Below are 14713 nucleotides of genomic sequence, written 5' to 3'. Positions count from 1 at the left end.
AATCAGGTTGGACACAGGCCGTGTCCCACATGGGGCTCACAGTTTTCCACTCCCATTTTGCAGATGAGGTAACTTAGGCCCAGGGGAGTGAAGTAACTTGCCCAAGGTCCCGCAGCAGACAAACGGCGGAGCCGCGATTAGAACCCACATCCTCCTGACTCCCATTCCCGGCTGTATCCATTAGAACATGCCTCTTCCGTTCTCCCACCCTGACTCTGCACATCCAGACCATCGTATTGTTGGGTTCCACTTTCCATAAACACTCTCTGAGATTAAGGCACTTTCCTGGAAATGATTTTTTTTTCCAATATTCAGCTCGTTTTTCGTTTCGATCTGCGCTATACTCTTCAGCCCTCCTACCCTCGCTTTCATCCACCCATAAATCTGACTCTGCTTTAATGAAAATGTGTGTATAGATTTGGTTGTTCTCTTAATAGTCTGCCATAATTCAGGCTAGTAAGCTTTAGTGCTTTTTGTCACTCTTCCCTAAAATCCCTCCTGTTTTCAATCAGGTTTATCTGGGTGATTTTAGATGCGGGCTCCTAACTTGTGGCAGCCATGGCTATGTGAAACCCACAGAATGTGTTCAAAAGTTCATTCTCCCCAATAGTTTCAACCACCTCCCTCATGGGACTGTTGACAAGAAGCCCAAATTGAATTTCAAGTGGCGCATTGGAAGCTCGCCTACATATTTATTACTCTATTTATTTATTTATTTATTTATTTTACTTGTACATTTCTATCCTACTTATTTTATTTTGTTGGTATGTTTGGTTCTGTTCTCTGTCTCCCCCTTTTAGACTGTGAGCCCACTGTTGGGTAGGGACTGTCTCTATGTGATGCCAATTTGTACTTCCCAAGCGCTTAGTACAGTGCTCTGCACATAGTAAGCGCTCAATAAATACGATTGATTGATTGATTGATTGATTCTGTCTTCCCTCGCCCCACAGGCGGGCATAGAGAAGTCACAGGCTCCGTCTCTGGGTTAAGCGCAGGTCCCAGATGAGGAGGCCAAAGCTATAGCTTTTTCCGAACCAGTTTTGTCCTGGTGGGATTAGGGCATCCTGCTTTGTCATGGCAACAGTGGCCTTGTGGTGGTGGCTCAGGGTGATTAGCGGCTTCCTATTTTATACACCAAAAAATGCGAGTTTCTCAGGAGCTGCAAGTGAGATCGAAACCCCCCTGAAGTCATTTTAGGTTTTCCTGCGAATTTCGGGTTTTGCATCTTTAATATTATAAACCCAAGGTCAGGGTCTCTCTCTTTCTATTCCCTCTGCGACACTTGCCTTTGTTCTTAATAGCCACTTTATTCATTCATTCCTTCATTCAGTTGTATTCATTGAGCGCTAACTATGTGTCAAGCACACACTTAAAGCATCTAAATCCAGTGGATTTAGAAGCTCTGGCCAGTTATCCAGGTGGGTTTCTTTTTTTATCAACCGAGCTTCTCACGTGAAACTAAAAGCTGTTTCCGAAAGGCCAAAATAGGGCTTTGCTGGACTTTCTTCCTCCTTTTCATTCATTCATTCATTCAGTTGTATTTATTGGGCGCTTACTGTGTGCAGAGCACTGTACTAAGCGCTTGGGGAGTGCAAGTTGGCAACATCTAGAGACGTTCCCTACCCAGCAGTGGGCTCACAGTGTAGAAGGGGGAGACAGAGAACAAAACAAAACATATTAAGAAAATAAAATAAATAGAATAAAATAGAATAACAGAAGTACCTGTGAATAGAGGGTGTTGGAGAAGTGGGGGGTTTGGGGTTTTGGTTAAAAGCCTTCTCCCTGCGACTGTGGTTATACACATTTGATTTCCGGGACTACGTTCTGTTTGAACGCTCAGTATGGTGGATTCAGTTAACTGTAGTCTTTCTTTATCCCCAAGTGTTGGGCATGGCATATTCCAAATGAATCAAACGCAGCCTCTTGAATTGAGGCTGACTTAGCTGGTAGAGGGCCTTGTTGCTCAGTCTAACCCCACGTCACTTAGACTAATATAATAATTTACTCTGTGCCAGGCATTGTACTAAGCACTTGGGTAGATGCAAGATAATCAGGTTGGACTCAGTCCCTGACCCACATGGGGACTCCCAGTCGAAGCAGGAGGGAGGAGAACAGGTGCTGAATCCCCATTTTACAGATGTGGAAACTTAGGTCCTGAGAAGTGCAGTGACTTGTTAACATCGCTAAAATCTGCCCTTTCCTCTCCATCCACACTGATACTGTGTTAATCCAATCACTTTTCCTATCCCGCCTCGATTACTGTATCAGCCTCCTTGCTGACCTCCTAGCCTCCTGTCTCTTCCCCACTCCAGTCCATTCTTCACTCTGCTGCTCGGATCATTTTTCTACAAACACGTCAGGCCATGTTTCCTCACTCCTGGAGAAATTCCCAGCGGTTGTCCATCCACTCTGCGTCAAACAAAAAACTCCTCACCATTGGCCTCAAAGCAGTCAATCCCCTCGCCCCCTCTTACCTCAGCTCGCTACTCTCCTGCTACAACCCAGCCCGCACACTTCGCTCCTGCCAACCTTCTCGCTGTTGCTTGATATGTTGCCAATTTGTACTTCCCAAGCGCTTAGTACAGTGCTCTGCACATATTAAGCGCTCAATAAATACGATTGATGATGATGATGATGATGATGATCCCGTCTATTTCGCCGCTGGCCCTTTGCCCTGTGGGTTATGTTCATAGAGAAGCAGCTTTTTTTTTTTTATGGCATTTATTAAGCGCTTACTATGTGCAAAGCATTGTAAGCTGCTTGGTCTAATGGATAGAGCAAGGGCCTGAGAGCCAGAAGGTCGTGGTTCCTAATCCCCGCTCTGCCATCGTCTTCTGTGTGACCTTGGGCAAGTCATTTAACTTCTCTGTGCCTCAGTTACCTCATCTGTAAAATGGGGATTGAGGCTGTGAGCCCCCTGTGGGAAAAGGGACTGTGTTCGACCTGATTTGCTTGTATCCACCCCACTGCTTAGTACAGCCCCTGGCACACAGAAGGCGCTTAACAAATACCATTATTATTATTAATATTATAAGTAGTCGGGACACTCTCTACCCTGAAACAATGAGCTGAATGTCTCTATATTATGTACGTATTTATTACTCTATTTTATTTGTACATGTTTATTCTAATTATTTTATTTTGTTAATATGTTTGGTTTTGTTCTCTGTCTCCCCCTTTCAGACTGTGAGCCCACTGTTGGGTAGGGACTGCCTCTATATGTTGCCAACTTGGACTTCCCAAGCGCTTAGTACAGTGCTCCGCACACAGTAAGCGCTCAATAAATACGATTGAATGAATGAATGAATTCATCAAACCACCGCCATTTTCTTTAAATTGTTTTTTAAGAAAGCTCGCTAGACTCCGAACATCCAAACAGCTGACTCTTCCCTTGCCTTAGGAAGTGTTCACAAGAAATAAGTAGATGTAGGATTCTTTTGATTTTTTTTTTTTACCATGTATGTTAAGCATTTACCATGTGCCAGGCACTGTACTAAGCCCTGGAATACACACAAGATAATCGGTTTGAATGTAGTCCCTGTCCCACCTGGGGCTCACAGTCTTTACCCCCATTTGGCAGATGAGGTAACCGAGGCCCAGAGAAGTGAAGCGACTTGCCCAAGGTCGCACAGCAGCTGAGTTTCGGAGCCGGGATTAAAACCCAAGTCCTCGCTGATTCTCAGGCCCTTGCTCTTCCCACTGGGCCACGCTGCTCTCCTTTTACCTTGCCCATCTCATTGAAAACGTCTTGGTGTGCTCCTTTTGAATCTTTTGCCGGCAAATTCCTTCATTCAGTCGTATTTATTGAGCACTCACTGTGTGCAGAGCACTGTACTAAGCGCTTGGGAAGTACAAACCGGCGACATATAGAGACGGGCTCACAGTCTAGAAGCAAATCCACATGGATGCTGTGTACAGGCTACAGCGTGGTTCATTTTTTGTGATCCAAGTCAAGGCCCTGCATGTGCTTCTGAGGGTCTGGGCTTAAGCCCGCTGCTGGGGGAATCTTGGCAAGTCACTCTGCCTCTCTGCAGGGTCGTGTCTTCTTGTGTAAATAGGAACATTAGTCTAGATTTTACAGGGATACTCTAGATTAATTACTGATTTGTAAAGCCCTCTGGAACTGTGAAACTCCCTCTTAAAAGGCTCTGGGTGTAATTAAAATCATGTCTCTTTGGAATAATTACTGAAGAGCCTGGTCTACATTTAGCGCACATTCCGTTCATCTCACCCCGCTTGCCCCATCTTGAGCCGTTGCTCGACTCTTCTAAGTCTGCTGTTTCTGAGGAAATTTTTGACGTTACTTTGTTTTTTAATTTTTTTTAACCTCTATGCTACCAGCTTTTCAGAGCGCTGGATATTTTACTGATATTTAAAGTGCCTATTTGAGTTTAGGCTGTTATTCTGAACTGGATTCCGAGTGTTCCCTTTTCACACAGCACTTGGGAGTGACAGATTCTTGTCCTGTATTCCTGGCCTAAAACCAAATTTCTGCACTTTAAGTCATTGCCAGAAACACGAGACCAGTCTTTTGCCCTAGACTGTGTCACCGTAATTCGAGGAGGAAGTCTTTTCTTCTAGTTCCGACTATTTCGAAAGGGTCTGAAGCGACCCAACTCACAGGCAGTGCGATAAATTCTCACATGGTGCTTTGGAAACGTCTTAATTTTCAACATCTGAGTGTTACGAAATAAACATTCGCGGGTTGGCCACGAGACTGGAATATTTCATGCCTCCGTGAAACCGTTTTGCTCCCAGATTTTTCAAGAACGTGACTTTTGTCATCTTCCAAGAACATATTGTTAATGTTTCTTTTTTCATATTCAGTTCTAATCGGCCAGGCTTGTCTTCACCTAAAACCATTGTGCTTAATGTTTTACATAGGTGGTAAGGAACATTCCTGTGGATTTGGGGAGTATTTTGGGGGGTTTGGGGTGGGTTTTAAAAAATAATTTTGCATGCTTGGTTACCGTAACACCTGTCTTGCAGGTATAACTTCTGTCGGTAATTGTGATGGAAAAATCAAGGTTAACATTACAGCACTGTTTATGAGACTGTCGCACTGCATTTAAATCTTTCTAATGGTGGAACGATCTCTGTTCTGTGTGAAGTGATTTTTCTGGACTTATTCCGTGCTAGTTGAACTGACATATGTGAGGGTTCTGAAAGGGAAAATGAACGGTCCAAAGTGGTGGACTGATTCCCTCCCGTGCGAGCATGGGGGCTGCCTCAGCTCAGGGGCTGCAGATCACCGAGTTACAAGCAAACTCCTGTAAATGCCGTGCTTGGCGACGGGTTAGGAGAGCCTTGGGTGCAGGAACCCCGCTGTTGTAAGCCGAGGGAGAAAATGGGTATTTGGAGAACCCCGAATTTTTCTCCGGGCTAGAACTAGCCAAGCCCCTCCTCCAGGCAGCTCGTGCGTGGCGGTGTTGGAACCGAAGACATGCTAGGGCTCAGCCGGTTGGGTGGGAGCCTGCCGGAAAGCCGTCTGTGGTGTCAGGAAGGTGTGCTTCCTTTATATTTGGGGTATTTGTTAAGCTCTTGCTATATATTTTAAGAGAAGGTAGAGACAAGAAAATCAGGTTGATTGCAGTCCCTGTCCCACATGGGGTTCCCAGTCTTCCTCCCCATTTTGCATATGAGGGAGCTGAGGCACAAAGAAGTGAAGTGACTTGCCCAGAGTCACACAGCAGGCAGCAGAGAAGCAGCGTGGCTCAGTGGAAAGAGCACGGGCTTTGGAGTCAGAGGTCATGGGTTCAAATCCCAACTTCACCAATTAATAATAATAATGATGATGGCATTTATTAAGCGCTTACTGTGTGCAAAGCACTGTTCTAAGTGCTGGGGAGGTTACAAGGTGATCAGGCTGTCCCACGGGGGGCTCACAGTCTTCGTCCCCATTTTCCAGATGAGGGAACTGAGGCACAGAGAAGTGAAGTGACTTGCCCAAAGTCACACAGCTGACAATTGGCGGAGCTGGGATTTGAACCCACGACCTCTGACTCCAAAGCCCGGGCTCTCTTCCACTGAGCCACACTGCTTCTCTAATTGTCAGCTGTGTGACTTTGGGCAAGTCACTTCACTTCTCTGGGCCTCAGTTCCCTCATCTGTAAAATGGGGATTAAGACCGTGAGCCCCACGTGGGACAACCTGATCACCTTATATCCCCTGAGTGCTTAGAAAAGTGCTTTGCACATAGTAAGCGCTTAACAAATACCATCATTATTATTATTATCATGAGGTGGAGCTGGTATTTAGAACCCAGGTCCATCCGACTCCCAGCCCGTGCCTTTTCCGCTAGGCCACGCTGGTTCCTTCTATCGCCCGAGCTAAGAAATGTGTTGAGGTGCCCGGATACCTCACCGCTGGATGAGGCCTGGCCAGCCGGGAACGAGCCGCCCCAGGCCCGCAGGCGACACTGATCAGACGACCGGTGGTATTTATTGAGCACCTGCTGAGGGCCGAGCCCCGTGCTAAATGCTTGGGCGAGTGCCCCGGGAGTGAGGTTAGCTGTCATCGAGGAGTGTGTGGTCTCTTGGGCGGCCCGCCCACTGCTGAGACCATTTAAGTGTGTCCTTGGACGACCTTGCCTGACGGAAAGCTGGCATCGTGGCGATGGTGGGGCACGCCTGTGCGTGCCCCTCTGCACATACACACGCTGGCACGGTTGCCCGAGCGCCGCTCCCAACTTCACGTTGGCACGGGCAACGATCCCTCCTTTCCTCTCTCCTTCCCTCCCTCCCTCCCACCCTCCCTCTCGCTCCGATTTTGTTGGCCCCGACTTGGGTGGGAAGCCCGTCCCCAGATTCTTCCAGCAGGCCCTCTCCGGGGCAGTGAGTGGAAGTTGGTCAAGGAGCCGAAATGACTGCATTTTTTTTGGTGGTGGGGGGAGAAGAGAGAGAGAGAGACAGCAAGAGAGAGTGTGTGTCTGTGTGTGTATGTTTGTATGTATGTAGGGAAGGGAAAGGAAGCAGTGGGGACAGCAAGAGAGAGTGTGTGTCTGTGTGTATATGTCTGTAAGTATGTAGGGAAGGGAAAGGAAGCAGTGGGGAGAGCCGAAAACATCAGTGCCACCTTGAGCTCTTCCCCCCTTCAGAGCCACAGACTGATTTTTCTACTTCCTAGTAGGGCAGCGTGGCCTAGTGGATTGAGCACAGGCCTGGGTGTCTGAAGGACCTGGGTTCTAATCCCGGCTCCGCCTCTTCTTTGCCGTGTGACCTTTGGCAAGTCTTCATTCATTCCTATTGACTGAGCACTTGCTGTGTGCGGAGCTCTGTACTAAGAGCTTGGGAGAGGACGCTATAACAATGAACAGACACCTTCCCTGTCGGCAGTGAGCTTACAGTCTAGACGGCCTTCACTTCTCTGGGCCTCAGTGACCTCATTCTGGAAAATGGGGATTGACTGGGAGCCCCATGTGGGACGTGGACTGCATCCAACCCGATCAGCTTGGATCCAACCCTGTGCTTAGTAGGGTGGCACAGAGTAAGTGCTTATCAAATGCCATAAGAAAAAAAAAAGAGTAGAGTGGGATATATTTCACTTCCTCTAAGAATTAGTGAAATATATGCAATAGTGCCCAGTCTTAACATTTTATTTTATTTTTAAACAGAAGCATTGTTCCCTCCATCTTGAGAGATTACAAGAATCACAAAAGGTCACTATACAGATATTACAGGTTAGAGAGACTATACCAATTTCTGGATAAAGAGCATAAATCCAGTGATACGGAAAATGATCTCTAAGCTGGGCTGGACTGTAATTGGCGTTAATTAGGGGAAGAAATTGCTTGGGCCCAATTTTGTGTGTCACCCTAGAGCAACAAATCAACTGGCAATCAATCAGAGGCATTTAGTGTGAATTTACTGTGTGCTGAGCACTGTATTAAGCACCTGGCTTAACTGGCAGTCATGTGTCAGCCCATCTGACCACTTATTGAAATGGAGATGACTCTGGAGAGGCTCTGTGTACATCACCCTCTCTGGCTTGATTTCCAGAGTTGTTTGTTCGTTTCCCCTCTCTGCGATTTAGCGAGAGGGTAACACGGGAAAGGGGCCTCATATTGCAGCAGAATGTTCTGAGGGGTCCAAACCACTTATAAATCCACATTCTCCCCAGAGGCAATCGACGCCAACCAAGCAGTAGCGAAAAGAAAGCTTTAAACTACAAGTCTGGGTGGAATCCACGCCCAGAGTTTTCTTTGAGACGGAATTGGCCATTGGAGAATTTCCAAAGAAACGTCCGTGCCACGGCCGGCAACCGTTCGGATCCTCTCACTAGGACCGTCTTGCCAGTTAGCCCCATTGTTTGCCCCCCAGTTTATTGCTACCAGGATTTAAAGGATATACTTGTGAAAAGACCATTATCCTTCCTTTCTTAAAATTAATTGTCTGTCTGAGGTTTAGTAAACAACCTTGGTTAAAAAAGCCAAACAACAACCCTTCCCATTCTGTGTTACGATGTTCCCCCACATCTAGGGCATTTCAGCCTTTTCCCAGAGAAAATGCAGCTCCGATGCGCTGCCTTCAAAAAGCTCCTTGTTCCCTGCCGGATCTGGCATGGGATCAACCCAGATTTCCCCTAGTTTCCCCTAATTCTTTCAGGAACTCTGACTCAAGGGGAGAAGTGGAATTACAGGGCTCTGACACTCATGTTATGAGAGAAGTGTCCCACCCACTTGGAAATTCCAAAATTCTTTAACCTTCCTGAGAAGTTGGAAAGCGGTGTACTTCCGTAGAATTAGGTCCAACGCTGATTTTTGCAATTCCCCATAATATGTATTGGAGGCGTGGTGGGCAAGTGAGAGTCCACTGGGAAAAAAATCTAACATGATTTTGAAAGTCCTGAGAAATCAACAAAAGTAGATTTCTCTTCTGGGCAAGTGTGGGTAAATGTACAGGGTGCTGTTTGGTGTTAAAAGAAAAGAAATTCACCACTTCTGGCTCAGAAACCTTCACTAGGAGCGATAGCTTTTTAGGTGTTGATTTTGGTGGTCCTCATTCCATAATCTTCCCATATATGATATTATTTGGGAGCTTTGGTGGCCGTTGATGATTCTTCTGACCAGTAATGGAACTGAAGGTGGTGCCCGTTTGATTAAAAGATGTTATTTACCAATATCGGAGGAGAAGATACCTTTTAATTAGGCTTCCCCAGTGGAAAGAGCAAGTTGATTACTTTTGATTGGAGACACTCGTTTAAGGTTTTAATGGCGTAGCAGAATATGTGCTTATTGAATGGCCAAACAAAGTAACGCTTTCTGGTTCTAGATCAAACGTAATCAGGGCCACAGAGATGGCAAATGTGATTGGTGTGCTTCAGGGAAATTGACTTTGCTAGTAGTAGGGCTGAAGCAAGCACAGTGATTTTTGATGTGCTGGGAATTTGTCCGATCGATGTAGTGACAGCCAGTGAAAACTGATAGGTATGTTTCGAGTTTCAAGTTTAAGCCACCGATTGCTCTTTGCGGACTTCACTAGCCAGGGTTTAAGGCTTTGGACATCTGCTCGTTACAGGCAGGGTACGTGCCTGCTGATTCTGTTATAGTGTACTTTTCTGTGTGCTTAGTACAGTGGTCTGCACATGGTAAGCGCTCAATAAATGCGATTGATTGTTTTTCAGGGAGAGCTGTTTTGATTCAGAAGAGGGAACTCATTTCTGGTATTGTCAGGGTAGTCATTTTTTCCCCCCAGCTCAGAGAACCCTGGAGAGGGGAAGCAGGGGGACGTGGAGTCCGAAGCTGAGCAGAACAGTTTTATTCCTCGTGATTAGGTCTCTGTGGAAGAGAAGGATTTAGCTCCTGCATGTCCACAGATGGTGTCTAATTGCATCAGTCTCGTCTGATTAAAACAACCGTTTGTCAGTAGATTTAATTGTATGCCAGTCTGAAATATTCTAATCGAATTGACCCATTGACATTTTTTTTTCTCTTTTCCAGTTCTGTAGAAAATGTTCTAAAAACTCTAGTGAAAAGCTGCCGCCCGTAAGTACCTTACTTGTTGACGTGTTCATTATGTTTACGAATTGGGAAATTTCTCATAACTGAGTGCGTTTTGAAGTGGGTAAAAGACAAATGTGTTTTGGTTCGGGTGAAACACAGGTTCTTGGCAGATCAAATTCAGGGCTCTGTCTAATGAATATTGGGAAAGAGGTAACAAAATGAACTATTTTTTCCCCCCCATTTAAGCGGGAAATAATTCACTAGCCAGGTATGACACTCAGAAGTCGGCTCATTATATTGTAATTAGGAGCCACATTTTGGCAAGACTGTGGGTGGGAAAACGAAGACTCGTTTTTTTTTTTTAAAAAGGAAAATCTTTTGAAATATATGTAAATGAATTTGGTGTACGCCTATGATGATTAGAATCATAATGTTGCTATCATTTCAAATAATTCAGATGCTCCCAAAGGGATTCATAAGTAAGATGTTATATAGTCCCATCATCACGTCCAGTGAGTTAAGTTCCAACCAGGGGCTCAGTGTTTAGTGTCACCATTGAAGAGGGCCGCTGTTTTCATGATGGACGGATTTCAGGCCCCCGGATGAATTTCAGGATTTGCCCTAGTCAAGGACTGAGGATGTCTAAGCGGTTACCAGACAAAATCCCAACTGGGAAGGGGAAAGCCAGGGATGTTGAGTGGCACACCCCTGAACGTTCTGGGGGATGCCAACTAGAATCCCAGGCATCAGATGGCCATGACGGGAGACCTGACCATCGACCCGCCTCGACGGCATTTCTCACCTCAGAAATAGTCTGTTGTTTTAATTAATTATAGTACTTGTTAAGCGTTTGCTATGTGTGCAAGCACTGTTCTAAGCACTGGGGTAGAGATACAAGTTAATGAGGTTGGACACAGTCCCTATCCCACTTGGGGCTTACGCTCTTTACAGATGAGGATACTGAGGCACAGAGAAGTGAAGCGATTTGCCCAAGATCACGCAGCAGATGAAGTGCCAGAGCCAGGATTAGAACCCAAGTCCTCGGCCCGTGTTCCTCCCACTAGGCCATGCTGCTTTCTTGTCTGCTGCCTGGTTTTTAAGTTTGTGGGTTATACTGCCCCGTATTATCAGCTTCTGCAGGGGCAGCTATTTGCCTGGTTTTATCCTGGATAATCTGCTTTTTCGCTAGTCTATTTCCTGTCTGGTGTGCATGTGTGCAGTTTGTGTGTATGTGTGTGTGTGTGTGTGTGTTGCAGGGGGTGGTTTGCAGCTGGGAATCTTGTTGATTGCCGCCAGCGGCAGCTTTTCTTTATGAGACTTGTGGGTTTCTAGATTCATGTCAACACAAGGCCCCACCCCACCTTTTCTGGATGCCAGATTAAAAACCCAGAGTTCTCTTACGAGAGAGAGAGAGAAAGAAAGAGAAAGGGAGAAAAAATGTATGCAGTAGATTGCTAGAGTTTCAAATGGTGAAAGAAAGGCATTTTCTATACAGTACTGTTAATCTGTGGCATTTATTGAGAACTTTCAGTATGCACAGTACTGTTCCAAGCGCTTAAGAGAGAGTGCAATAGAATGAGTAGCTTAAAATGCAGCTAATCTTTCTGCCAGGGACTAGAAACAGACCCTGGGAAAATGGTCAGAAGGTTGAGTGAACTTGCGGCAGTCCAGCTAGGGCGAGAAACATTCATTTTTGTATTCGGAAAACAACCATTTCTGGGCATTTTATCGTTCCTCCCAGTATAATGACATGAAATTATAATTCTGAGTAGCTGGGTTTGTCTCTCTTGACAAAGCGTCAGGTTCATTTTCCCGGGCCGTGATGACGTACAATCATTTTTGGAAGAGCACTTGCTGCCAGCCATGAGCCGGGGTTTTAGTGTGAGCTCTCTGGGTAGATTTGGTTCATTTGCCAGTCCAGATCAATCAGTGGTAATTGTTGAGCACTTATTATGAGCAGAGCACTGTACTAAGCTCTTGAGAGAGTACGATGCAACGGGGTTAGGCATTTTTTCTGCCCACAAAGAGATTACAGTCTAGAGGGGGATGCAGACATTAATATAAATAATTTATAATATATAATTTCAAGATATGCATATAAGTGCTATGGAGTTGAGGGATGAGCTGAAACCTATCGCCTCGAGGGACATTTGAAGTTTTCTGCTGACACGTTGATTCCCATGCCTATGTTTCCCCCTCCCCATTTCTGAAAGTGAGTTCACCCTGTGCTTCTCGGTTAGGTATTTTCCAGACGATGCCACTGCAGAAATGCTGGAAGAATGGCGGCCTTTAATGTGTCCTTTTGACGTCACGATGCAGAAGGCCATCACGTACTTTGAAATATTTCTTCCTACCTCTCTTCCGCCAGAACTACATCATAAAGGTTTTAAGTAAGTGGACGCCTGAATCTCCGTTTAGGTTGGAAGCACAGATGAAGGGGGTGTTCAACAGGATGGAGGGGGAACCCTCAAATGTAATAGAATATGAATGGGCAGTTCTGAAGAACATGAAGATCACATGAGGGTGAAAAGGAGTCAGTTGAAATCAGGGTAGGAAGAGATTTGTGATGAGGGAATAATGAATGAAAAGGTTTGGCATGAAATTAAGGCCAGATTGTCACGCAGGCATTGGAAGAAAGCCACTGGACGTCATAGAAACAGTGATTGGTGAAACAATAATAATTGTGATATTTGATAAGCGCTTACTCCATGCCGAGCACTGAATTGAGCGCTGGGGGAGATATAAGTAAATCAGGTTGGACACAGTCCCTGTCCTTCATGGGACTCACAGGTTAATTGGGATGCAGAGCAGGTATTGAATCCCCATTTTACAGATGAGGAAACTGGAGCACAGAGACGGGAAGCGACTCGCCCCAGGTAAACAGCATTCAAGAAGCGGAGCTGGTTTTAGAACCCACGCCCTCTGACTTCCAAGCCCGTGTTCTTTCCGTTAGCAACACGGACGGATCGTTTTGGGGATTCAGTCCATTTTCAGGGTGTTAGAAATGAATCTAAATGAGAGAAGAGCGTGCGCTCTCTCTTACTGGTGTAGAAATGGACAGAGAAGAGGAGGTCAGACTGAGGGGGAATCTAGTTTTGTTCCATTCTGCTGTTAATGTAGGAATGTGTATGTCGTCTCATAGTCTATAGTTACAAGCGATTTACTTTCGAAAACATGAAGAGAGGGAAATCTATCCTAAGGACCCATAGGTGACTAGCGATGTACTTTTCTTTCCCTCCCTTCAGGCTCTGGTTTGATGAGTTGCTCGGTCTTTGGGTTTCAGTTCAGAATCTCCCACAATGGGAGGGGGTGAGTATCCGTTTTTTTTTTCTCACTAGACATTGGAGGAAAGGCAACTAAGCCATTGCTCTCGGTAAGCTTAATTACACATTTCAAGCTCCAGTCAAAATGTCTGTTTTTCGTTTTCCTCACCCATTACATTGTAATTTAGGGCATGGATTTTCCAGGTACAATTTGGATAGGGACGTAGAGGGCTTGGAGATATTAGGTGGTACATCCTTAATGTCGAGGAGATCCTTGGTGCATCCTTGCTTCCACTTCAGTGTGGTGAATTGAATGCCAACATTTCTAATGAATTACTACTTTTATTCTGTTTTTAAATAGATTGAACAGAGACCCAGTACAATTGAATGAATCCGGTTTAAGCCTCAAAATTCATTCAGTCATATTTATTGAGCGCTTACTGTGTGCAGAGCACTGTACTAAGCTCAAAATGTTGCGGTTTTGTTTTTTCCTATGTTTTTTCTGCCTCTTGCAACTCCAAGTGCCTAGCGAGTGTTGCTTAGGTAACAGTTTCCCTCTTCCCGGCATTTGCAAATACCGGTGGTTCACCGGATGTTTCACATCACACTACACCAACTCTTGGCTTATACAGCCCTGTTAAGGCATCCCTATCTAATTAGGATTTCAAGCTCCAACATTAGTCTGAAATAAGAAATCTCACTTGCCAGGTGCAGGCTAGATCTTGGGGCAGGCAGAGTGATGACGTGAAAGAGACTAGTGAATGACTGACCCCCCCAGTGCTAATAACCCAGTACTTTTCAGATACTTTTACAGCGTGGGGAGAAGGAAAATACCCAGGAAAAAAAAATACAAATTAATAAATGACCAAACGTTTCCAAAAGCGGAAATGTCCACAGTTCATCAGCGCAAACGCACCAAATCAGTTTTAGTTTGGCCAGGCAGAGTTAGGGTGGCTTTGAAATTAGGCTAGGCCATTTGGGCAGAAGAATGTTTATGATAAAGTGAAGGATAAAAAAAAAATTTGGTAAGTAGAAGAAATTGGGTTAAATTGGTGAAAATCCTAAAAATCCATACCCTATGATAAATTCCTATTTTTCCCCATTGACTTTACCGTCCTTTTAAACCCCACAAGGGAGATAACTTCAGCTTTGTGTCTAACCAATAGTCACATAGTAAGTAAATAAATGTTGGGTTTCTTTGTAGTAATTGAGGGCTCTTTTGAATTTCGGAAATGATTGTAGAGATGGCTCTGATATCTAAAAGTGCTAGTTAATTTTAGTAGCTGATAGGAGTAAATTTTGTTTAAGGACAACAAAAGAAAACCTGGGTTTTAAAGATGTAGAGCTTCAGAGAAATCAGCTATCCTATGAAGATATCATTTACAATTGACTTGCTGAATAAGACTGTAATATAGAAAGAAAGCCCAAGGCCAATTAATGGTTTTGAAAACTTGGAAAATAAAAATAATAAGTACTGATCGCTCTCTCTCTCGCTCTCTCCTCCCCTCTC

General features: G+C 45.0%; 1 protein-coding gene across 1 annotated transcript in view; it reads left to right on the top strand.

Annotated features, from left to right (window-relative positions):
• Positions 1–14713, top strand: part of PSME4 (proteasome activator subunit 4) — a 129059-nt gene that overhangs the window by 25919 nt on the left and 88427 nt on the right. The window contains exons 4-6 of the mRNA XM_038750814.1: positions 9938–9982; positions 12181–12330; positions 13186–13249. Of these exons, the coding sequence (XP_038606742.1) occupies positions 9938–9982; positions 12181–12330; positions 13186–13249 (259 nt within the window). The remainder of the gene's footprint in view (positions 1–9937; positions 9983–12180; positions 12331–13185; positions 13250–14713) is intronic.

Source organism: Tachyglossus aculeatus, chromosome 9 (assembly GCF_015852505.1).
Source record: "Tachyglossus aculeatus isolate mTacAcu1 chromosome 9, mTacAcu1.pri, whole genome shotgun sequence".
Taxonomy (NCBI): Eukaryota; Metazoa; Chordata; class Mammalia; order Monotremata; family Tachyglossidae; genus Tachyglossus; species Tachyglossus aculeatus.
This window is presented reverse-complemented; position numbering and strand designations above follow the sequence as displayed.